This window comes from Aquarana catesbeiana, linkage group LG06 (genome assembly GCF_042186555.1).
Source record: "Aquarana catesbeiana isolate 2022-GZ linkage group LG06, ASM4218655v1, whole genome shotgun sequence".
Lineage (NCBI taxonomy): Eukaryota > Metazoa > Chordata > Amphibia > Anura > Ranidae > Aquarana > Aquarana catesbeiana.
In genome coordinates, this window is record NC_133329.1 from 174684131 (window position 1) to 174710183 (window position 26053).

Below are 26053 nucleotides of genomic sequence, written 5' to 3' on the forward strand. Positions count from 1 at the left end.
TCCCCTATTTTGCAGGGATTTTCTCTCACTTCCTGTTTGGCTATGGGACAGGAAGTGAAGGAAAATATCCGCAATGGGACACAGATGGTGAAAAAAAAAATCTGGCAGGAGCTTATAAACTCCTCTTGATCTAAAATGAAGAAAAAAAAAGTTTTACCTATAGTTTTACTTTTATTTTCATTTCTTTAACTTAGCGCACCTTGCCAGCAGATTTATGCTGCACCACAGCATAATACATGTTGCGGTGTGCTGCCAGAAATGGTACCTGTACCCTTTCGGGGTGTTTTAGTGTTTTAGGCAGCCTATTCAAATTTTAGGGCTACCTAATGCAACCTAGGTAATGCGTATGTGCTAAAGCACTACAGTGATGTAAATGGGCCCTCACCTTAATTTGTCAAATTTTCATTACAGGACTGGAGAAAAAGTCTGACTGGTTGCTACTATGGCTTCTCCTAGCATATACTATATATTGCAGATTTCAAAATACTTCTATTTAATCAACCAATGATAGTTTCTGACATGTATCAAAAAGATGCTACAATATGCTTATTCTGCTCTCATCCGGTATGGTGTACATACCCTCTAAGGCAGGCCATACATGTTTAATTTTCTTTTATTTAACCAGCAAGTAGAATGAAAGAAAATTAATTGATTCCCCCATCCACACATTCAAGGTGTGGAATCCCTCTTGTGGAGCTATTGTATTCTGACAGCGAGTGAGATCCACGCCATCAGAATAAACTCATCAGCAACGCTGTCTCTAGCCGGTGGCACTGATTGAACAAGTATTCCAGAGCCCAACAATTCTTACACAATTTCAAATGTTTAATTGTTCTCATAGACCATAAGCTATCATACACTTCATATTTTTTAATCTAGTTCTTAGCCCAATAGCACAAACATGTCTTCATTTTTGTAAACAATGCTTCTGGTTTAAACGTCAGGATACTCAGGCAATATAGAGTTACTTTTGCAGTTAATAGTGAGTATCTCTGCTCATATTTTCTGTGTAAAGAAAGATCCTTACATTGTGCATTAGAGTTGGGTGAATGGTTCGGTCCGAGCATGAGTTTGGGCCGAACATTGGCTGTTCGCCCGTTCGACGAACACCCAAATTATCGGGACATTCAACCGTTTGTTCAGCCCACCGAATGACCATAATGCACTGCGCTGCCACACAGTGCATTGGAAGCCCTGATTGGCTGAGGCAATGAAGGCTTTGCCAAATCAGGGCACAGATCACTTTCAGAGCCATGATTGGAAAAAGTAATGATGACTCTATCCAATCATGGCCCATTGCTCTTACTCCCGCCCCACACTATAAAAATATTCTCCACAGAGCAGCCATTTGCAGTGTGATATTGGCATGGAGAGAGATAGAACAGGGCTCTTTTCAGTGTTGCTAGCGAGTTAGTGTGCTATAGTGTGCTATTGTGTCAGTGTAGAATATCAGTTTAGTGTGAATCTATTGATAGTTCAGTGTGAGTGTAGTGCGACCATTCATTTTTACTTTAGTGTCAGTTTTGTGAATATAGTGTGACCATTCATTTTTACTTTAGTGTCCATTTAGTGAGTGTAGTGTGATCATTCATTTTTACTTTTAGTGTCAGCTTAATTTGTGAGGGCAGGTTTCCTGCAGTATATATCAGTGAATTACTGCACATTTAAACCAGTATATATCAGTGCGTTACTGTACATTTAACACAGTATATATCAGTGTGTTACTGCACATTTAAAGCAGTATATATTCTTGCGTTACTGCATGTTTAGCGCAGTATATATCAGTGGCTTACTGCACGTTTAGCGCAGTATATCCGTTTGTTACTGCATATTTAACGCAGTGTATATCTGTATGTTACTGTATGTTTAACGCAGTGTATATATGTGCATTACTGCACGTTTAATGCAGTATATATCTGTGCACTACTGCACGTTTAACACAGTATATATCCGTGCGTTACTGCACATTTAATGCAGTATATATCAGTGCGTTACTGTACATTTAGCGCAGTATATATCATTGCATTACTGCACCTTTAGTGCAGTATATATCCTTACGTTACTACACATTTAATGCAGTACACATGTAATAATGCATTACTGTACATTTAACACAGTATATATCAGTGCATAACTGCATGTTTAACGCAGTATAAATCTTTGCATTACTGCACGTTTAACGCAGTATATATCAGTGCGTTACAGTACGTTTTACACAGTATATATCTGTGCGTTGCTGGACGTTAAACGCAGTATATATCAGTGTGTTACTGCATGTTTGATGCAGTATATTTGAGTGCGTTACTGTACGTTTAATGCAGTATATATCAGTGCGTTACTAGCGCTGGATTTTTACTATATATATATATATATATATGTATGTATACATAACTATTTATATATATATATATATACTGTATATGTATGTATTGTGACATTGAGAAGAGAGGGGAAGGAGGTATGTTTTAATGTTTATTGTCCTTACATTTAGCCCTGATCCCAGCCAAATTTTGTTTTTACTGGCTTCTATTGCTGCTATTGCTGTGTTCAGAGGTTTAAGGAGGTTTTGTTGCAGGCCTCTCTTTCCGTCGTGGGCCACAGGAAGCTACTCTCTGAGAAAATCTTCAGTGGGTGCTTCACTGGCTTGGATTTGTTTTCTGTTTATTTAGCTACCTGCAACCTTTTATAATAAATTCAGTTTGAAAACTACCTGCTGTCTGAAATCTGCTTGTACATTCTCCATAAGTCTGAATGTGCCTTCACCCTATAAAGCAAACTCTGCCCATGTAGATCCAAGCAACAGGTTCACTTTAATGCTTCCTTCCCTAGCAGCGCATGCTCACCTTTTCTTAGCTGCTCTGTTGAAGTGAAGAAAGCATCCAGCACTTCTGCGTAAGGAGAGGCAGTTTGCTACTAGAAAGGTGGGCGTTAAATCGGACCCGCTGCTTTTCCCTACATGGGCGAAGCACATATGAAATATGTAAAATAATCACATTTGATGATATGACTATAAAATAAATTCTGTGTCTTGCTTAGGGTAAATTTATTCGAATCAACTTTGATGTTACTGGCTACATTGTGGGAGCGAACATTGAAACCTGTATCCTTTTTAGCCTGCTATACTTCAAGGAACTCTGGTAAGCCTAGTCAGCCAGTTGGATAAACAGATATGCTCTGTATGTCTAAGTAAGGCAAATATCCACAGTAGAAATATAAACACACTAAGACATGGAAATTGTTTATATAGATGCTAAATTCACAATTTTTACAGCTCCAAATGATGCTCTTCCCAGCTGCTACCAAAGTCAAAGATTATGACAATGTGTTCCTCCATCTCAATTCAAAAATTATCTTTATCTAAGAAAATAATTCACCCATTCCTTGAAAACATTTTTTCTGAGTCCATGATTGCCAACAAATTAAAATCATTTCTAGTGAAACCAATGCTGTAGGCCAGTTCCTGGAAGCCAGAAACAGTGAGCTTCATGAGTCTCTATACCTCTAGTAAGGCAATGCAAGGAATAATGCTGTATGGAAATGAGTGGAAGCCAAAGTTTACCATGCATTAATTTATGGCCGAACACCTGAAGATGATTTGCCAAGTACTGTTTTTTGCACATTGCTCTTTGCCTTAATACTGTTCTGTTTCTATATATTGCTTCTTATTATTAACACTTTTTGAATGCAAGACATGGCTGCATGAACCTCACAAACAAGGAAAATACATTGAGTTTCAGCAGCCTATAGAATCTCAAAACACTCTTATAAGCCCTTTTGACTAATGTTAGTGTTGTCAAGTGACCACTTCAGGCTACTTAACTGACAACAGTTACATAGTTAGTAAGGTTGAATAAAGACACCAGTCCATCCTGAGTGAGCGTGGGTGCGTGTCTACAATTATCCCTATTTATTTAAGCTACCCATATAGCACCGTCAATTTACGCAGCACTCCACACATACATCGCACACATTGGTCCCTACCCTCAAGGAGCCCACAATCCAAGGTCCCCAACTCACATTCATATACTAGGGCCAATTTTGGACAGAATCCAATTAACCTACCAGCATGTCTTTGGAGTGTGGGAGGAAACCCACACAGGCACAGGGAGAACATGTAAACTCCAGGCAGGTAGTGGTTGGGATTCGATCCAGCGACTCTTTTTACTGCTAGGTGAGAGTGCTACCCACTACACCACTGTGCTGCCCACTAAAAGAGTTAAAAGAGATAATTGCAAACCGCTCTGTTAATTTATAGCTAGCTAGGGAGATGCATATGGAAGGTGCAATTCAGGGACATATGGAAGATACCTTTACTGACCTGTCCTTTTTTTTAAAATGCTAGTTGCCTGATCAACTTGCTTTAATTATTATAAACCACTGATCAGAAAAGCAGGTGATGAAGATTTTCTTTTTTATGACTTTACTTTCTACATTCTTATTTTAGGTCAGTAACTCTGAAAGCATTGATACCAGGGACATCTGCGCCATTAGCGTGTTCAGGAGGTGCCGTCAATGGCACCCTGCATATTTACAGGTTTCCTTTAAAGCCTATTTTTAACATTTAAAAATAGTTGGAGGTCTCAGCTGAACACATTTGCAAATATATTTTGAAGCCTTCCACCAATACCAAGGTGCATTTGCAAGTGTGTTCCTATTGTTATCTTTAGAATACTAAGGCTGGTCATACATTATACATTTTTCTTGTACAACGTTTCCTTTAGATTTACCAAAACCATATAATAGGAGGGCAAATCTAAACTCTTTCAATTTGTATGCAATCAGGCAGGCCATTGTACTACATAGTTGAAGGTAAATCTAAAGAAAATTGAATAAGAAAAGTGTATAGTGTATGGTCAGCTTAACACTGGGTCACATAAAGCAATGACTTTATTGAATGCCTCGAATGTAAGACAACTGAAGACATCTTAAGTTGCCTAGGGCAGCTGAAAACTTCTTGTGTGTGTGTACCAAACATAGCAAAGAGAAAAATCACAGGGTTAGATGAAACTTAGATGAAAATATTATAGACTGAACCTTCTGAATTACAAGTTCAGCAACATTTCCTAACATAGCATATCACTGTAGTGTCCTCACTATTGGCTCTTGTTTAGATCCATTACACAGGAATGTTTTGTACAAAGGTTAAAATATAAGTGGACATTCCATATAAGGAATATTAAGATGTTGGCACCATATGCCACTGCATAAACAAGTACTGCATTTCTTAACTTTTTAGTTCAGCGTTGTTTACAGTTGTTTTCTGTCCTAGAGAAAGTTGTTTCTTTAATAACTAAATAGATTTGCTCGAAAAATCCCGTGCTGTTCGTCAAGCAAGGGAAGAAAGAGCTTTCCACATCTTTTACTATTTACTCCAAGGTGCCAAACCTGCTTGGAAAGGTATGTAATATAGATCCAAAATAGTATATGCATGTTATGTTTAACCACTTGCTTACTGGGCACTTAAACCCCCCTCCTGTCCAGACCAATTTTCAGCTTTCAGAGCTGTCGCACTTTGAATGACAATTGCGCGGTCATACAACACGGTACCCAAATGAAATTTTTATCATTTTTTTCCCCACAAATAGAGCTTTCTTTTGATGGTATTTGATCACCTCTACGGTTTTTATTTTTTGTTAAAAAAATTTTAAAAGACAGAATTTTTGAAAAAAAATTATATTTTTTTTTATATTTTGTTATCAATTTTTGCAAACAGTTAATTTTTCTCCTTCGTTGATGTACGCTGATGAGGCGGCACTGATGGGCACCGATAGGTGGCAGTGATGGGCACTGATGGGTGGCGGTTATGGGCACTGATGGGTGGCAGTGTTGGGCACTGATTGGGCACTGACTGATGGCAGCACTGCTAGGTGGCACTAATAGGTGGCACTTGTGGGCATTGATAGGTGGCACTTGTGGGCTTTAATAGGTGGCACTTGTGGGCTTTAATAGGTGGCACTTGTGGGTTTTAATAGGTGGCACTTGTGGGTTTTAATATGTGGCACTTGTGGGTTTTAATATGTGGCACTTGTGGGCACTGGCAGATGGCACTTGGAGGCACAGATGAGGCATCTGTGCCTCCTTCCTCTTCGGGACCGATGTCCCTTTGACATGAGCCGGTGATCGGCTTTTTTTTCCTCCTCACGCTGTCAGCGTGAGGAGAAAACGAAACCGATCACCGAGCTTTTGTTTACATCATGTGACCAGCTGTCATTGGCTGACAGCTGATCACATGGTAAGGGGCCAGGACCGGCCCCTTACTCGGATCTGTGATCATCCGAGTCTCCGTGACTCGGTGATCACAGCGCGCAGACCGCGCGCCCTGCAGGGTGCGCGCGGTGCGCGTGCATAGGGGAGGACGTCATATGACGTCCTCCCGGAGATTGAGGTCCGCGCTGTAGCCGTCATTCGGCTATGGCCCGGACCTCAAGTGGTTAACATTCAGTTGTCAGAACAAGGTCAGCTGCAGATACAGCACCTGTTGCAACACATTTGCCTAATAACAAAACCTCTAAAAATCATGATTTTTTTTCTAAACTGATTCATTTATAACACTGTAAAAAAACATCTGCAAATAATTTTTGTAATTTTATTACAGGTACTTATATGGCGCTGTTAATTTACGCAGCGCTTTACATTTATATTACACATTCACATCAGTCTCTACTCTCAAGGAGCTTACACTCTAGAGTCCCATGTTTGTTGCAACTGCTAGATATGTTTATATATTATGTACAGTATCTGTATGTGGCTACTCCTCATAGATCAATTTTGATCGATATTTGTAGGATATGATCATAAACCATCCATCTCTTCTGTGTTTTTACTATGCAATCTAATAAACTGATACAATCAGATTCATGAACAAAGCACATTAATTGTGTTTTAAAATTGAAAGCAATATGGCCTCCAGAGCACCTTAAAGTATAACTGAAGGCAAAACTTTTTTTTTTTAGTTTTGGATAGAATGAAGAGGAGTTAGAATGCTTGTCAGTTTGTATTGCTGTCTGTGCCCTTGCTAAGGAGATTCACCTTCCCTATTTGTCCTGTTTACCATTAGCATTGAAATTGAAAGTAAGAAAAAATCCCAAATTTTGGGGTGTCCCCAGAAAAGAAGTAGGGGGATTGGGACACTAGTTCTGGTGACCTGGGAGTCCCCAAAAATCCTGCAAATTTGCAGAGATTTCTTCTCACTTCCCGTTTGGCTATGGGACAGGAAGTGAAGGGAAATTTCTGCAATGGGACAAAGATGGCAAAAAAATAAATAGATAAAAATCTGAAGGGGTTATAACCCTCCTTTACTCTATCCAAAATAAAAAAAAAATTGTGCCTACAGTTCTACTTTAATCCAAGAAAAATAAAATTAAATAAGAACTAGACTGACTGAATAATATTTCAGCTGTCTGGTACCAGAACATTGTAGTAGCAAAATAAAAGAACAAATTAGAAATGTTGTCTATAGAACCCTTTACAAACGGGGGTGGCGAGTGTCTAACTGCTGTGCATCCCTACTGGCGTTTTTTTGCACGCTGGAGGAACAGGTGCAGTATCTAGCCCCACTGACTGCAGCCTGTCAAAGTTTATGTCAGTCTGCGTCTGGGTGGAGCTAAACATTGTGGAGTTGATTTGCTAAAGGCAAATAGACTGTGCACTTTGCAAAGTGCAGTTGTAAACTGCAAGGGCAGTTGCTCTAGAGCAGGGATATGCAATTAGCGGACCTCCAGCTGTTGCAAAACTACAAGTCCCATCATGCCTCTGCTTATGGGTGTCATGCTTGTGGCTGTCAGAGTCTTGCTATGCCTCATGAGACTTGTAGTTCTGCAACAACTGGAGGTCCGCTAATTGCATATCCCTTCCCTAGAGCTTAGTAAATGAACAGAAGCTCTGCTGACTTCCAACATCCAATCACATTCAAACAAAAATGCTGTTTTTTTTTAGTTTCCTTGAATGTGGTTGGGTATTCTTTGCCAGATTAAGCTTTACCTCATTTACTAAGCTCTGTAGCAACTGCACTTTTCAAAGCACTTTTCAAAGCGCACAGTCTATTTGCCTTTAGTAAATCAACCCCTGTACCCAGTGTTTCACATCCACAAATTGCTCTTCTGCATTCTGGGCATTCTTCCCTGAACACATAGAACCCTAAGCACGAGTACCACTTGGTAAAGTATTTCAACCCTAGACATGAGTACCACTTAAAAAAATGGACTAGATTTCCACGCTTAGGACAATACCGGTATGCAGCCTCCCCTGAATCACACCTCCCTAAGGAGGGTGAGATACAAATATTTGGGAAAAAATAGGGGTAAGTGGCACTCCCTAAGAAGGGGTATCCCTATATGAGTGTATATCCAAGAACACCTAAATGTGTGGTGCTGAAACCATCTAAATCCTAAACTTCATAAATATATGTGAAACAAAAATTCCTATAAAAATTCCTATAAATATATATGTATCTCAATACCTTACCAAGTAAGCATAGCATCAATACATGATATTGAGAATATGTAAGCAAATACCACTAAAGTGACATAAATATTCCAATAGCCTATTTAACAGTGGATGGTCACAATTTTTTTCCCACTGCACCACACATTTAGGTGTTCTTGGGATATACACTCATATAGGGATACCCCTTCTTAGGGAGCGCCACTTACCCCTATTTTTTCCCAAATATGAGTACCACTTGGTAAAGCGTTCAGCCCTGCCAAGCTGCAACCTGATAGGCTGCAGGCAGTGGACAAGGCTCAATGCTGCATCTATGCAATGGGCCTATTACTAAAAAGCTCTCTTGGTATTACATTGTTGTGGAAAGATCCTGCATAATTTTATAAAATTGTCATGTCTAGGGATGAGTTTCGCGTTCGAGTCGAACCCATGTCCGAGTCGAACATCGGCTGTTCGATCGTTCACCGAATTGTGAACATTATGGGCCGTTCGCGCCAAATTCGTGTGGCGCGTCACAGCCCATAATTCACTGCGACATCGCAGTGCATTGCTGGCTGATGCATGCACTATGACCCGCACGCTTGGCCAATCACAGCGCCGTCAGTAGAGAGAGCTGTAATTGGCCAAAGCCACGGTGGCTTTGGCCAATTATGGCTCAGGGGGTTTAGAACACGCCCCACACTATATAAGGCTGCCTGCACGGCAGCCCTGTGTAGTGTGTTCCAGCGTGCTTAGATAGACAGAGAGACAGTGTCATTTCATTTGAGTTAGCTAGATTAGGCAGGACAGTTAGTGAGTTAGCTGCACTTACAGTGTATTGTGTATATATATGCATCCCAGGTGTTGTGTGTATATATATATATATATATATATATATATATATATATACACTGTATTCAGTTTAGCTAGATCCGTTCCTGTTATCTTCCTACTGACAGGCAGGCTTGTCTTGTTACAGTATTTACAGCTACCTGAAGAAAATTGCTGGTGTTCTTTTGATCCTATTAGTACCACAGTCAGGCAGCTAGACTATTTAGAGTTAGTGTAGTGCGTTCTCCTCACAGTGTTCAGTTAAAGCTACAAGTTAGTTTAGTGTGACCTCTGCACAGTGTTCAGCTAAAGCTACAAGTTAGGGTAGTGCGTCCTCCTCACAGTGCTCAGCTAAAGCTACAAGTTAGTGTAGTGCGTCCTCCTCACAGTGTTCAGCTAAAACTACAAGTTAGTGTAGTGCGACCTCTGCACAGTGTTCAGCTAAAGCTACAAGTTAGTGTAGTGCGTCCTCCTCACAGTGTTCATCTAAAACTACAAGTTAGTGTAGTGCGACCTCTGCACAGTGTTCAGCTAAAGCTACAAGTTAGTGTAGTGCGTCCTCCTCACAGTGTTCAGCTAAAACTACAAGTTAGTGTAGTGTGACCTATGCACAGTGTTCAGCTAAAGCTACAAGTTAGTGTAGTGCGTCCTCCTCACAGTGTTCAGCTAAAACTACAAGTTAGTGTAGTGCGACCTCTCCACAGTGTTCAGCTAAAGCTACAAGTTAGTGTAGTGCGTCCTCTGAACAGTGTTCAGTTAAAACTACAAGTTAGTGTAGTGCGTCCTCCTCACAGTGTTCAGCTAAAGCTACAAGCTAGTTTAGTGTGACCTCTGCACAGTGTTCAGCTAAAGCTACAAGTTAGGGTAGTTCGTCCTCCTCACAGTGTTCAGCTAAAGCTACAAGCTAGTTTAGTGTGACCTCTGCACAGTGTTCAGCTAAAGCTACAAGTTAGGGTAGTGCGTCCTCCTCACAGTGTTCAGCTAAAGCTACAAGTTAGTTTAGTGTGACCTCTGCACAGTGTTCAGCTAAAGCTACAAGTTAGGGTAGTCGTCCTCCTCACAGTGCTCAGCTAAAGCTACAAGTTGGTATAGTGCGTCCTCCTCACAGTGTTCAGCTAAAACTACAAGTTAGTGTAGTGCAACCTCTGCACAGTGTTCAGCTAAAGCTACAAGTTAGTGTAGTGCGTCCTCCTCACAGTGTTCAGCTAAAACTACAAGTTAGTGTAGTGCGAGCTCTGCACAGTGTTCAGCTAAAGCTACCTGTAGAAGGTTGGTGGTGTTTTCCTGATCCTATCACTACCGCAGGCAGTTAAATAAGCTACAAGTTAGTTTTTTGCGAGCTCTGCACAGTGTTCACCTAAAGCTACCTGTCGAAGGTTCGTGGTGTTTTCCTGATCCTATCACTACCGCAGGCAGCTAAATAAGCTACAAGTTAGTTTTTTGTGAGCTCTGCACAGTGTTCACCTAAAGCTACCTGTCGAAGGTTGGTGGTGTTTTCCTGACCCTATCACTACCGCAGGCAGCTAAATAAGCTTCAAGTTAGTTTTTTGCGAGCTCTGCACAGTGTTCAGCTAAAGATACCTGTAGAAGGTTGGTGGTGTTCTCATACTACAGGCAGGCAGTTGATTTTGCTAGCTGCAGTATCAGTATATATATATATCCCAGCTTAGTGCAGCTACAGGCCATTAGTATGTCTGGAAGGCCAACAAGGAGAGGCAGACAGTCACAAGCCAATAAAAGAGGGCAAGCAGGCTCTGTGACTACAGGCAACAGCAATCCCATGAGGAAGTCAGGTATGACGAAACATGTCGGGGCGTGGCTGTACGGCATCTACCAGTAACAATCAGTGACGGACGGGACGTGGTTGTGTACCTCCGTACACCGGCGAGAGAGTTCGAGGGTGACAGAGGAGCTGCCCCCTGGGCTTGCCTAACAGCAGGATATCTACACCAGTAGCGTGTCAGAGAAGTGGGGTGAGAATCGATCTAACGCTGTCCCTTGAGGTCCGCCGTGACCGTCATTTCCATAGTGGTGCTGGGCGTTTCACAGAGGAGGATTGTGTTTGGATTGGATTTGCAGTGTCAGTTTGGCTTTTTTCAAGAAGTTTTCTTGTGAGTGCAATGATTGAAGGTTTTAATTAAATAAATTTTACATGTTTTACGGTATCACACTATTTTGAGTTCTTTTATACATTGAGGTGACACTTCGATTTATCAAGGAATCTGGATCTTCCGTCTTCTATTGACCAACTATACTTATGCCTTATTGCCAAAACACGAGAGTGTGAGGCATATTGAGCTGGTGAGTGTTGAGTTCAAAGGGAGAGGAATCACTATCACTGAGTGTATTGGTGGACTGTTTCCAGAGACTGCACATTTCCGGCACGGTGTCCTGTCTATGGATTTTTTATGGACTAAACCACTCATATTCTATTATTGATACCAGTGCACGATTTAATATTGCTTCGTGTATGGTATACTTTCAGAGACACTGTCACGATTTCATTTGCACATTTATGTAATAATTTTGTATTGTTTATATAGCATTTACAGCACTAGATCATTTTAGTCTATAGAACTATTTTGCACACTTGGCAGTTTAAACACTGACCTTTAGCGCCACTTTTATTGATTTGCAAGAGCCGCGCATGAGCTCTTGGGAACAATAGACCAATCAGTTTAGTTCATTTTGCTAGCTGCAGTATCAGTATATATATATATCCCAGCTTAGTGCAGCTACAGGCCATTAGTATGTCTGGAAGGCCAACAAGGAGAGGCAGACAGTCACAAGCCAATAAAAGAGATCAAGCAGGCTCTGTGACTACAGGCAACAGTGCTGGTCGTGGAGACAGTGCATCCTCATCAGCAAGTGGCCGTGGGACACGCTTGGCCTTTTTTTCGGCAGCTGGCCGTGTTGAGCCGCAACATGCGGAAGACTTGGTCGAGTGGATGACCAAGCCGTCCTCATCCTCCTCATCCTCTCTCACCCATGCTCAGGGTACTTTGTCTGGCAAAGCAGCTGCCAACGCGGCCTCTTCCCTCGGCTCAATGGCATCAATGACTCCTTCCCTAGCCCCACCATGTTCTCCTGAGGAAAACCAAAGAAGAAAGCGCCTCTTAAGTATAACGGATTTATTCATATGTTAAAAATATAGTAAACACTCACAATGAGGTAGATGATATGCTGCTTCCATAAAGAACTAGTCCCGGTGTCTCTCGGTAGTAACTAGTGATCAGGGGGAGCCTAGATGGACGCCGTGCGGATGGCCGCGGACCTCCGCTCGGAGGCACCGGCTGTACAAGCGGTGTAGTGGAGAAGTCACTTCCGCGTTCCAGCGGATCACATGGGAGATGACGTCACTCGGACAGTTCAGATTAGCTGGGAACCACTACGCGTTTCAGAGCATGCGCGAAGCTCGTAATGGGCATGCGCGCTCCTTTTTCAAGTGTATTATGGAGAAGGCTAACCAGGAAGCTTAAATAACTACGAAGTAGTGATAAGGACCAATCGTGATCAAGAAGGGGAGGGAACAATAACGGGAATGGCCATAACAACATTAGGACGAATTCATAAAATCCTTTTCTTGTACTTTATTAAGGGACACAGCTCAGAATGATTCTGAAACAACTGTTATACCACCATCTACAGGAGAAATGGACACTGAGAAACAAAACCCTGGCACTGGAATCCTTGTTTTCCAATCCCCCCATGTGTTGAATAGTGGCTGCTTAACAGAGCGGTCCCTTCCTAGCGAAGCACAGTGAGGGAGTCGTTCTCCTGAGGAGTCCCTCAAACTGTTTGACCACAGTGTTGGGTACATGCTCCAGGAGGATGCCCAGCGTTTAGAAGGCTCTGATGATGATACTGAGCTAGATGAAGGCAGTAACGTGAGCACGGACAGAGGGGGTGCCCAAGAAGGACAGCAATCTGGCAGTCATGCTCCCCCTGCTGCAGCATACTTCCAGGTTTGCTCCAGTGATGAGGAGGGAGGGGATGATGAGGTCACTGACTCAACGTGGGTGCCTGATAGGAGGGAGGAGGAGGAGGCACATCACCAACGAGGCAGGATGCCCTCCAGGGGCCAGCCTAAGGGCAGCACACTGACTGCATCACACCCCAAAGCTCCGCATGTGCAGGGCGCTGCTGTCTCTGTGCGTTATTCCAAAAATTCTTTGGTGTGGGCCTTTTTTGAGATGAGTGCATCAGATCCCACCGCTGCTATTTGCAACATATGCCTCAAGCGTATCTCGCATGACCAAAACATCTCCCGCTTGGGCACCACATGCTTGACCAGACATATGTTGACCTGCTATGCAGTTCATTGGCAAGCGTATCTAAAAGACTCACACCAAAGAACAAAGAGGACCTCTCCTTACTCCTCATCAGCTGAGATCTCCAACCCCACTATACCTTCAGTTCTCTCTGAGACCTGCACTGAGAGGAATGAAGGTGTAGAATTAGGTGTGTCACAGCCAAGTACTTGTGGGCAATCTGCTTTTGGTACACCGACGTCAGATTGTACCAGGCAAATTTCCCTGCCCCAGCTGCTGCACCGCCGAAAGAAGTTCACTCCCAGCCATCCACATGCCCAGCGGTTGAATGCTAGCTTGGCTCCCTTCCGTGAGTTTGTGGAATGTGCAGGTCCTCAGTGGCAGGTACCCAAACGCCACTTTTTCTCAAAGAAGGCGATTCCGGCTCTCTACCGGCATGTGGAAGGCAATGTCGTGGCCTCACTAGACAGGGCGGTCAGTGGTAAGGTGCATATTACCGCTGACTCATGGTCCAGCAGGCATGGACAGGGACGTTACCTAAGTTTCACCGCGCATTGGGTGACTCTGCTGGCAGCTGGGAAGGATGCAGGACAAGGTGCAGTAGTGTTGGAGGTTGTTCCACCACCACGCCTCCAAAATGCCACTATTAATGATTGTGACACACCTCTCTCCTCCACCCTCTCCTCTTTTTCTTCCTCCATTTCCTCTTCCTGTGCTTTGTCCTCGGAACCAGCGGTGCTCCGTAGCCGTTCAAGGGGCTACGCAAGTATGCAGGCCAAAAGATGCCATGCGGTGCTTGAGCTGGTGTGCTTGGGGGACAGGAGCCACACTGGGGCAGAGGTTCTGTCAGCTCTGCAGGGGCAGGTTCAGAGGCGGTTGACGCCACACCAACTTAGGCAGGAATGGTGGTTTGCGACAATGGCACCAACCTCCTCTCTGCCCTCAGACAGGGACAAATGACCCATGTGCCCTGTTTGGCTCATGTCCTTAACTTGGTGGTGCAGCGGTTCTTGGGCAGGTACCCAGGCTTACAGGATGTCCTGAGGCAGGCCAGGAAAGTCTGTGTGCATTTCCGCCAGTCATATAATGCCAGTGCTCGGCTGGCAGACCTCCAAAAGGAGTTTAAACTGCCCAAGAACCGCCTAATCTGTGACATGCCCAGCAGGTGGAACTCAACGTTGGCCATGCTGCAGCGGCTGCACACGCAGCAGAGGGCCATTAATGAGTACCTGTGCGACTATGGCACCAGGACAGGGTCAGGGGAGCTTGTTTTTTTTCCCCACGCCAGTGGGCCATGATCAGGGATGCATGCACTGTCCTGTCACCATTTGAGGAGGCCACGAGGATGGTGAGCAGTGACAGTGCATGCATCAGTGACACTGTCCCCCTTGTCCACCTGTTGGAGCACACGCTGCGTGGAATAATGGACAGGGCACTTGAGGCAGAACAGAGGCAGGAAAGGAGGACTTCCTTAGCTCTCAAGGCCCACTTTATCCAGACAGTGTTCCTGCATGCCCGCCGATCACACAGGAAGAGGACGAGGAGGAGGAGGATTGTGTCAGTATGGAGGTGGAGCCTGGCACTCAGCATCAGCAGCAGTCTTTAAGGGATCAGTCCCAAGAAACACATGGACTTGTACGTGGCTGGGAGGAGGTGGCTGCGGACCATGTCGTCCTTAGTGACCCAGAGGACTCCGGACCGAATGCCTCAGCAAACCTATGCTGCATGGCCTCCCTGATCCTGTAAAAGCCTGCGTAAGGATCCTCGTATTCGTGGTATCAAGGAGAAGGACCAATACTGGCTGGCAACCTTCCTTGATCCACGTTACAAGGGTAAGGTTTCGGACCTTATCTTGCCATCGCAGAGGGAGCAGAGGATGAAACATCTTCGGGAGGCCTTGCAGAAAGGTCTGTGCAATGCGTTCCCAGAGACTGGGAGGTTACAAACTCCTGTTTCTGGACAACGTGTTCCTGAGGCTTCGGTCAGTCAAAGAAGGAGCGGTGGAGAAGGTGGCCGTCTGACCGATGCGTTCAGACAATTTTTTGGTCCGCAGCCCCAAGGTATGATCGGTTCCAGCAACCATCGCCAGCATCTGTTTTACATGGTGCAGGAATACCTAGGGGCAAGATCTGACTTGGACACCTTTCCCACCGAAAATCCTCTGGGTTACTGGGTCTTGAGGATGGATCACTGGCCAGAGCTTGCACAGTTTGCAATTGAGCTACTGGCCTGTCCTGCATCCAGCATTCTTTCGGAATGCACATTCAGTACTGCTGGAGGCTTTGTAACCGATCACAGGGTGCGTCTGTCCACCAACTCGGTCGTTCGACTAACCTTCATAAAAATGAATCAGTCTTGGATCACCACCAGCTACCAAGCATCTGATGTTGATGTAACCGAATATTTTTTTTTAAAATCTCAGATCCCTTCAAAGACTGCCTATGCTGATGCTGAGTGACTATTCTGAGTAATTATCCTCTACCTCCTCAACGATCACGCTGATAGCTTGTAAGAACATTTTTGGTTCTGGGCACCACCACCAGTGCCTAAGGCCCAATTTTTCAGCCCCTGTTTAACAGGGGCATGTAATTACAATTTTTGATGGAATACTTGCTGCAGGGCTCGTTTCTGCGTTCCAACTAGAGTATCTGTGAGGGGTTGCAGTGTTGTGGCACCAGCACCAGTGCCTAAGGCCCAATTTTTCATCCCCTGTTTAACCGGGGCGTGTAATTACAATTTTTGATGCAATACTTTGCAGCAGGGCTCGTTCCTGCGTTCCAACTAGAGTATCTGTGAGGGGTTGCAGTGTTGTGGCCCGAGCACTAGTGCCTAAGGCCTAATTTTTCTGCCCCTGTTTAACAGGGGCGTGTAATTACAATTTTTGATACAATACTTTGCAGCAGGGCTCGTTTCTGCGTTCCAACTAGAGTATCTGTGAGGGGTTGCAGTGTTGTGCCACCAGCGCCAGTGCCTAAGGCCCAATTTTTCAGCCCCTGTTTAACAGGGGCATGTAATTACAATTTCTGATGCAATACTTTGCAGCAGGGCTTGTTCCTGCGTTCCAACTAGAGTATTTGTGAGGGGTTGCAGTGTTGTGGCACCAGTGCCAGTGCCTAAGGCCCAATTTTTCAGCCCCTGTTTAACAGGGGGTGTAATTACAATTTCTGATGCAATACTTTGCAGCAGAGCTCGTTTCTGCGTTCCAACTAGAGTATCTGTGAGGAGTTGCAGTGTTGTGGCGCCAGCACCAGTGCCTAAGGCCCAATTTTTCAGCCCCTGTTCAACAGGGGCATGTAATTACAATTCTTGATCTAATATTTCAAAGCAGGGCCCGTTTCTGCGCCCACCAAGAGCGAGTGAGGACTTACAGTGTTGTGGCACTAGCACCACCACCACCAAAGGCCCAATTTTTCTGCCCCTGTTCAACAGGGGCATGTAATTACAATTCTTGATCTAATATTACACAGCAGGACCCTGTGAGGGCTTTCAGTGTTGTGGCCACAACAACACCTAAGGCCCAAATTTCTGCTGAGTATATAGGGCAGGCCCCTACTTTCAAACATCCAACTTACAAATGACTCCTACTTGCAAACAGAAGGAGACAACAGGAAGTGAGATGAAATCTACCCCTAAGAAGGGAAATTCTCTCCTGTAAGAGTTAATATGGGAAAAACGTTTCTCCTTTCCACTGATGCTTTATCACCAATCCTTGTTTCACAAAAAAACCCAAATTTTCAAAAAACATTTGTCATTGGGACAAAAAGTGAGGTGAAATCTTCTGAAGAGGAGCACAGACAGCAAAACAAATGTCACCGGGGTGATAACCCTTCCCTATGTTTTCCAAAAAGCTTAAAATTGATTTTTTGGCTGGAGCTAAACGCGTTAAAAATGTACCAGTTCAAAATTACAAACAGATTCTACTTAACAACAAACCTACAGTCCCTATCTTGTTTGCACCGCCTGTATACTGCTGTTCAGAGTATATAGGGCCTGGTGGCCCCACGCCTTTCCTTTTTTTAATTTAGGTGCGGGGTTCCCCTTAATATCCATACAAGATCCAAAGGGCCTGGTAATGGACTGGGGGGTACCCATGCTGTTTGTCTCACTGATTTTCATCCATATTGCCAGGACCCGACATTACATTAAAGCCGCAAGCAGTTTTAAATGACTTTTTTTCCTTTAAAAATGACATTTTGTGCAGGGACTGTTCTAAGCACGGGAAACACGCACCACTTTACAGACATACTATAGACACCCCCCCAGGTACGATATTTAAAGGAATATTTCACTTTTTTTTAACTTTAAGCATCATAAAATCACTGCTCCCGAAGAAACGTCCGTTTTTAAAAGTTGTTTTGCATTGATACATGTCCCCTGGGGCAGGACCCGGGTCCCCAAGCCCTTTTTAGGACAATACCATGCAAATTAGCCTTTAAAATGAGCACTTTTGATTTTGAACGTTCGAGTCCCACAGACGTCAATGGGGTTCTAACGTTCGTACAAATTTTCGGTCCGTTCGCAGGTTCTGGTGCGAACCGAACTGGGGGTGTTCGGCTCATCCCTAGTCATGTCTGATACATTAATGATTCTAAACCTATAGAGCAGCGATGGCTAACCTTGGCACCCCAGATGTTTTGGAACTACATTTCCCATGATGCTCATGCACTCTGCAGTGTAGTTGAGCATTATGGGAACTGTAGTTTCAAAACATCTGGGGTGCCAAGGTTCGCCATCACTGCTATAGAGCATTACAAAGAAGTATTTTTACTTAGGTCTATATACAAATTAATAATTCAGTTGTTGGCAGGGTAGACTGCAAAATGTAGTTCCTTGGCAGCATGTTGTTTAACTTTGACTTAGAACACTAGACACTATTGAATATAGATTAGAATGAGTATTCGATTGATTATGTCAATATGCATTTAAATGTGCTAATTCACAACTTGTTCTTTTTTTTTTTAAGAGGAATTACTTCTTGAAGGTTTTAGCAATTACACATTTCTGTCCCATGGTTATGTGCCTATCCCTTCTCAGGATGATTCTGATATGTTCCAAGAAACATTGGAAGCTATGGAAATTATGGGATTTAATGAAGAGGAACAAATATGTAAGTTACCACTTTACTTTTTCAACCTGTGTCCTTTAGCCTGTGTCTTCTAGGAGTTCTAGCCTGTCCTTGGCAATCTGAAGAAAAAAACACACTTTCATTTTTGCCTGTTTTGCTGATTTCTTATGTCTGGTCTGGTGAACCTGCAGTCACCAGGACAGTTATGTGTGCAGAAATCACTCCAATAGAGCCTGGATATAAATAGGAGACTGAAAGGGGTTCCTATCCTTTAACACTCTTATGCCCTGTACACACGATAGGATTTTCCGATGGAAAATATGTGATAGGACCTTGTTGTCGGAAATTCCAAACGTGTGTAGGCTCCATCACATATTTTCCATAGGAATTTCCGACACACAAAGTTTGAGAGCAGGCTATAAAATTTTCCGACAACAAAATCCGTTGTCGGAAATTCCGATCGTGGGTACACAAATCCGACGCACAAAGTGCCACGCATGCTCAGAATAAATTAAGAAATGAAAGCTATTGGATACTGCCCCATTTATAGTCCCGATGTACATGTTTTACGTCATTACGTTCAGAATGATCGGATTTTCCAACAACTTTGTGTGACCGTGTGTATGCAAGACAAGTTCAAGCCAACATCCGTCGGAAAAAATCCATGGATTTTGTTGTCAGAATGTCCGATCAATGTCCGACCGTGTGTACAGGGCATTACACTTTTGGCTAGGGATGAAATGTATCTGCTATTTTATGTAAACATATTTTGGTATTCTTAAAGCTACTGTAAACCCTCACCTTGTAAAACAACTCATTCAGTTTAAAATATCTGTGTATAGATATACAAAAACTCATTCTAAATATATCTGTTCTCAGCTGGAGGAGGAGAAACAGCAGTACACTAATCTTCCCCGTGAATGGCTATGTGCAGGGGGGGTGTCAGGAAAAGTCTGACCATTGGAGGAGAGCACACTGAGTTTGCAGCACAGCTAGAGAACTGACAGAGGTGTGTTCTTCTACTTAGTGTGGTCATTTTGTAACAGGAAAGCATAGGGACTGGCAGGAACAGCAGGTATTTCACACAAAGGAAGCAATATACAGAGAACAGGGCACTTTTTGATACAAGTACATGGTACAGCAGGCACATATCTTTAATATGAAATGTTGGGTTTCCATACTCTTTAAGTAATAGTTTACTATCAAATAAGGATAGGGCTGATTTTTTTTTTTATTCCTAAGCAGCCATCCCAAAGAAGAAACACATTATTTGGTAAGGAGGTATCTCAATTTGAGTAACATGGTAGCCATAAAAATTTAGCAATAAGGCATTCAATAAAGTTTATGTTAATATCAAATATTTGCATTTTTGTACATGTGGGTGTACTGTAATGAACATACAATAGATGTTAATGGTTTAAGAAGCCCTTTCCAACGGTGTAACATTTTCATTTTAAATTTTGTGGTCCTTTAAGAAAATGACATTTTGATTGCACCAAAGGTTATAAATTATGTTATGAGCTAAGCCCAACAGAAGAATTTATACCAATTATAGTCAGTCTTTTCTCTTTGAAGTATCCTCATCTACCAATTAAATTAATCTTGTGAATCTGAAGCACTGATCCTTAATATCGTTGCTGGCAACTTTAATAATGTAACCATTAACTCCTTCATTGTATGTCAAGCCAGGTCAGCTGATCAGTAGACTGTAGTAGGATGCATTACATATTGACTTCACATTTAGTAAAAGGATGAGTACACCTGCAAGGGCAAGTGTACTTGTACATGTTTGCTTTGCATCTTATGGAATAGTGTACATAGAAATCTAATCTCAGCCAGAACTCAAAATGTTCTTAGGCTCATTGCAAATACCTATGTACACTAACCCTAAGACATTCAAAGGCTATAATAGGGAAAACAAGTTTCACTGATTGGGTTTGTGTTATGAAACATATCTTTATGACACAAGATATATTATTTACAGGGGAGGATGCAAAGGGTTTAATCTACTAATTGTAAATAGGTTGTTTGCAAGGGAATTTTCACTATCCAATGACTAGGGGATGCCGAAGAAACCAATCAAGTACACTTGGTACTGGTGATGTAACAATTACTAAAAGAAAGTCAAGTCGTAGTAATGATGGTTAAATGTGGCAGTGTAAATAGTGGTGTACTTTGTATTGGTACTCGGGGTAACGTTTGATTTTGAGGCTCAAGAAAATGTTTATTGGAGCTCAGGGAAAAGTCTGCATTGGTGTCCAGGGAAAGTTTGCATTTCTACTCATAGAAAAAGTTTGCATTGGTGGTATTGGAGCTCAGGGGAAAGTCTGCATTGGTGTCCAGGGAAAAGTTTGCATTTCTACTCATAGAAAAAGTTTGCATTGGTGGTAAGCAGGGACAGTATCCAGGGGGTAAAGGGTGATATGCCTTTTACCTGCTCCATCTTGGGCATCAATGCCTAGCAACCACTCATCTTGACCCTTATGGGGTAACAGATCCCCTCTGGGTTGCTGAGCAACTTCAGGAAAAGCCACTGTCAGTGCTGACAGGGTGGGGATGATGCACTCTCCTTGGTGCACTTCCACACACTATACACATTGGCTGCTGGTCTATAGACCCATCCTGTCAGCACTGGCCAATGTCTTTCTACCTTCCCAGGTGGCCTGGAACTATTAGCAGTAACTACAGGGGAAAATTGAAGCAAGCATTGGGTGTATGTACATTTGCTGCAATGGTGGCAGAACCCTAGCGTTCCATAAAACCCTGATTGAGAAACCCTGCCCTATAACATTAGGCACATATTAAACCTAACTGAATGACATTTACTTTGCAAAAGTCCTGTGTATAATAAACAATCAAAACTTTTTAAATAATATACTGTTATTACTTTTTGTTTCATCCTTCGTTGCATATTAGCACTGATGATGTTTGTTTATCCGCAGTCACATTTCGTTTTTCAGGGTGGGTTTCCTTATGGTGGCAATAGCAGAACATGTTTGTGCAGTGTGCAATACAAGTGCACTTGTATTGTAATGTTGAAATAAATAGTAAAATTGGCAGTTACAGATAATGTGAGTATTTGTGGTAAACTTATTTCCAGAACAACCTGCTGCTGTTTGTAAAGAAGCTTACACATTTAAGTCACTGATTCCTACTTCATATATGATGAGTTGGATTGGATTCCAGCTATAGTCAAATGATCAGTCCCAGCTTTGTAAAAAAAAAACTGCTGGAAATAGCAGTGATCTAGTCCCATTATTAAATGATTGGGGAGGTTCTGTACAACAAGAGTGTAAAGAAACAGGTATTTTTCAGGCATTCCCATTGAAGTCTGTTGAGGCCAAAATGTGTGACTCTGCCACAAAAGGAACTCATGTACATTTTCAATTGACAAGCTTCAAGCAACACTACATTCAGGTCTGAACGGGCACCACTGAATATGATGGATATCCTAGTATCAAACATTGAAGCACTTCTTACTAAGCCTCAAACTGTGCTTCAGATTGCTCAGGTATTAATGTGGCCGTTGTCGGAAATTCCGATCGTGTGTACACAAATCCGACGCACAAAGTGCTACGCATGCTCAGAATAAATTAAGAGACGAAAGCTATTGGCTACTGCCCCATTTATAGTCCCGACGTACGTGTTTTACGTCACCGCGTTTAGAACGATCGGATTTTCCGACAACTTTGTGTGACCGTGTGTATGCAAGACAAGTTTGAGCTAACATCCGTCGGAAAAAATCCATGGATTTTGTTGTCGGAATGTCCGATCAATGTCTGACCTTGTGTACAGGGCATCAGTGTAGCAATATGGTTGCATTTAATGAAGGTACAACATTTAGCAACATATTGCTACACTTAGAGGCACCTCTCTTCTCTTTTATACTCTGTAGCTCCTGCTGGATTTTGCTTCCAATCCTCTTGTGGAGGCTGCCATTTGTGGATGGACATTTTATGGTTACACAACTTATCACATTGCAATAATCTTTTTATATGGGCTATAAACTGAAAGACCTCTGAATAAATAGTTGTGGAAGGAATCATTTGAGTTTCCATTATTTCTTATGAGGAATTTTGCTTTGATATACAATTGCTTTGGATTACAAGCATGTTTCTGGAATGAATTATGCTTGCAATCGAAGGTTTTACTGTATTATGCTTTAGTGAAATGACCCTGATGAAATGAGTAAAGACCTAGCCAATATTTGTTGCAATGATGAAAAATATACTGATGTTTATTTAAAGCAAACCGAAACTCTTTTTCCCTCTGTGGCAGCCATGATGAAGGTGGTATCCTCAGTATTACAGCTGGGTAATATTGTCTTCAAGAAGGAAAGAAACACAGACCAGGCTTCCATGCCAGATGATACAGGTATACCTATATAATAAAGAACTTAGAACTTGTCACCAGTATTTCTGCTAGGCTTCATGTACACTGCTGCTGGTAAACGGATGTTTAGGAGCAGTTGGGCATTTTTTCAGCTGCCCCTGAACTCTCCTCTATGTTATCTTATCAGCACATGTACACAGGATCATTTATAGTTGTTTCTAGGCAGTTGAGTTTAGAAGCATTTGTTGGAAAGCAAAAAAAATGTGTTCAGGACGGATGTTCAGAGGCAATTGAAACGCCAAATGCCTGCAACAGCTTGTAAATGCATGTAAATACAGCAACTCGCATTAGCCGCATTTTGGTTTACAGGTGTTTTTAGCGGAGATACATTTTTGACTATTTAAAAAAAAAAAAACGCCTCTAAATGCGGCATGTAAACACAACAAAACGGACGTTTTTAACCACTTCAGCCTCAGAAGGATTTACCCACTTCCTGACCAGGCCATTTTTTGCAATACGGCACTGCAACGTTATAACTGACAATTGCACGGTTGTACAACGTTGTACCCAAAGGAGATTGATGTCTTTTTTCTTCCCACAAATAGAGCTTTCTTTTTGGTGATATTTGATCACCACTGCGGTTTTTATGTTTTGTGCTATAAACAAAAAAATAGCGGCAATTTTGAAAAAAAAACAATAATTTTTACTTTTTGCTATAATAAATATCCCAAAAAATAAAAAAAAACAAATTTCTTCCTCAGTTTAGGCCAATATGTATTCTTCTACATATTTTCGGTAAAAAAAAAAATCATCCAAGGTATCGCATCTACAAAATACGGGATAGATTTATGGCATGTTTATTATAATTTTTTTTTTACTAGTAATGGCAGTGATCTGCAATTTTTAGCGGGACAGTTCGGACACTTTTGACACTTTTTTGGGACCAGTGATATTTATACAGTGATCAGTGCTATAAAAATGCACTGATTACTGTATAAATGACACTGGCAGGGAAGGGGTTAACACCAGAGGCGATCACAGGGTTAAATGTTCCCTAGGGAGGTGCTTTCTAACTGTGGGGGGAGTGGACTGACAGGGAGTAGAGAGAGATCACTGTTCCTAATCACTAGGAACAGACAATCTCACTCTACTCACCTGACAGAACGGGGATCTGCTTTGTTTACACTGGCAGATCCCCATTCTGCCTCTCTGTGGAGCGATCGTGGGTGGCTGGCGGACATCGAGTCCGCTGGACCTGCTGATTGGCTCCCCTGCTAGCAAATGGGCACACGTGCACCCACAGATTGCCGTGTATGCTCCCAATGTACAATGACGGCGATGTGCACAGGAGAGCCAACCTGTCACAGTGCAACTGCGGCGGCTGGTCGGGAACAGGTTAAACGTTGGTTACTATATGTCAAGTTAAATTGTTCAGGAGAGGTTTTAAAACGTCCCGTGTACATTAAGCCTAATTTGTAAATGTCTTCAATTTCCACAGCTTTGGGTTTGTGCTGAAGATATCAGACAGAACTAAACAAATATCTGTAAACATATGGGCAATAAAAAAAAAAAAAGACACGCGGTGTAAAGCCCCACTACAGCCAAGTAATTGTAAATAGACTGAACAAGGATTAGGATTTCTGTCAGGATTTTATTGCTGTCTGAGGGGTATTGGAGTCACTGGCACAGGAAGCCATAAAAAGCAAAAAAATCTCAGACATTCTAACATTTTTCCTATTCTGTTATTAAGAAATGTTTTTACGCAGTCTTTATCACCAATGAAGCAATTTCCCATCATTTCCTATATTGACTAAAACTAAACTCCTGTCACTGGGAGAGGAAGTAGAAGAAAATCTCCTCAATGGGGATTCATTGACAGTGGTCAAATCTAGGGTTTACTCTCTGCTAAAACTGAAAAGTTTTCCCTGGAATTGGGCTTTAAAGTATTATTTCTATATATTAGATGTATGAAGAAAGTTTAAAGTGGAGGTCCACCACAAAAAAAATCGCACCAAAAAATCCCTAAAAAATTGGAGGAAAGAAAGAAAAAAAAATGTAATGTAATTTAAACTCAACTGAAATGGCTGTTGCTAGGCAGTCTTCCTAATCCGCCTCTTCCTACGCCGCGGTGATGTTCTGTCTTCTCCTCCCCGCGCTGTCTTCTGGGGAATGGGGCACGGTGTGTTATGGGAACTGTGTGTGTCCCACAACACATCGCGTCCCATTCACAAAGAGCTGCGCGACTCGCACATGCGCAGTAGGAATTAGGCAGTAAAGCCGTAAGGCTCCACTGCCTGTTTCCCTTAGTTAGCCGACATCGCGGGCACCCAGGACAGGTAAGTGTACTTAGTTAAAGTCAGCAGCTACAGTGTTTGTAGCTGCTGACTTTTAAATTTTTTTTCCCGGCCGGAACCCCCCTTTAAGTAATACCTTTATTGGCTAACTTACGTTATTATAGATACAAGTAGTAGAGTATGTATACTGTGTTTGCCATTGAATAATGAAAAATGTTTGGAGTTGAAGTGATAGCCTTAATCAACTAACTTAAAGTGGCCACTCTGTCCTCTTCATACAATCCTCTGTTTCCTAATGCTATGTGCCCCTATGTGTGTGCTTTTTTTAAAAAAAATGCTATCTATACCTTATTTCAGAGCACCTCTCAGTGCTCACATGACCAGCCACAATAAAGTATAGATGGCATTTTTTTTCATAAAGCACACACACAGGGCCACATAGCATTAGGAAACAGAGAGGATTGTATAAAAATGTAAAAGTTATTTTAGCAGCAGGAGGAGAGGGGGGTGGGCACTGTCACGAGCTGACAGCAGGGAGGGAGGGGGGAGAGGAGGACAGGAGAGACAGGAGGGCTGCGGATGACAGAGGCACGTAAACTGACCACGGTGTCAGAGCTCAGCAGCCATGATAAACGGTGGTCAGTTTACAGAGGGGGGGGCAGAACCAGGCAGGATCAGCCAGGTATTTCAGGTGATACAAGGGGCCAAATTACACAGCACAAGCACTGTGCTGTTATTCATGCTTTAAAGGAACAGGATTCATTTATTTTATTTTTTTTTAGGGTAACAAACATGTTAAGTTAATAAAGATGCAAGCTTTCAGGATGCCTTAAGCCAAC

The 26053-nt window shown here is 42.6% G+C and overlaps 1 protein-coding gene across 3 annotated transcripts in view; it reads left to right on the forward strand.

Annotated features, from left to right (window-relative positions):
• LOC141101800 (myosin-11) overlaps window positions 1-26053 on the forward strand; it is a 208667-nt gene that overhangs the window by 119171 nt on the left and 63443 nt on the right. For all 3 annotated transcript variants that reach the window (XM_073591142.1, XM_073591143.1, XM_073591145.1), the window contains 4 exons: window positions 3037-3100; window positions 5299-5397; window positions 18487-18630; window positions 22867-22962. In XM_073591142.1, the coding sequence (XP_073447243.1) occupies window positions 3037-3100; window positions 5299-5397; window positions 18487-18630; window positions 22867-22962 (403 nt within the window). The remainder of the gene's footprint in view (window positions 1-3036; window positions 3101-5298; window positions 5398-18486; window positions 18631-22866; window positions 22963-26053) is intronic.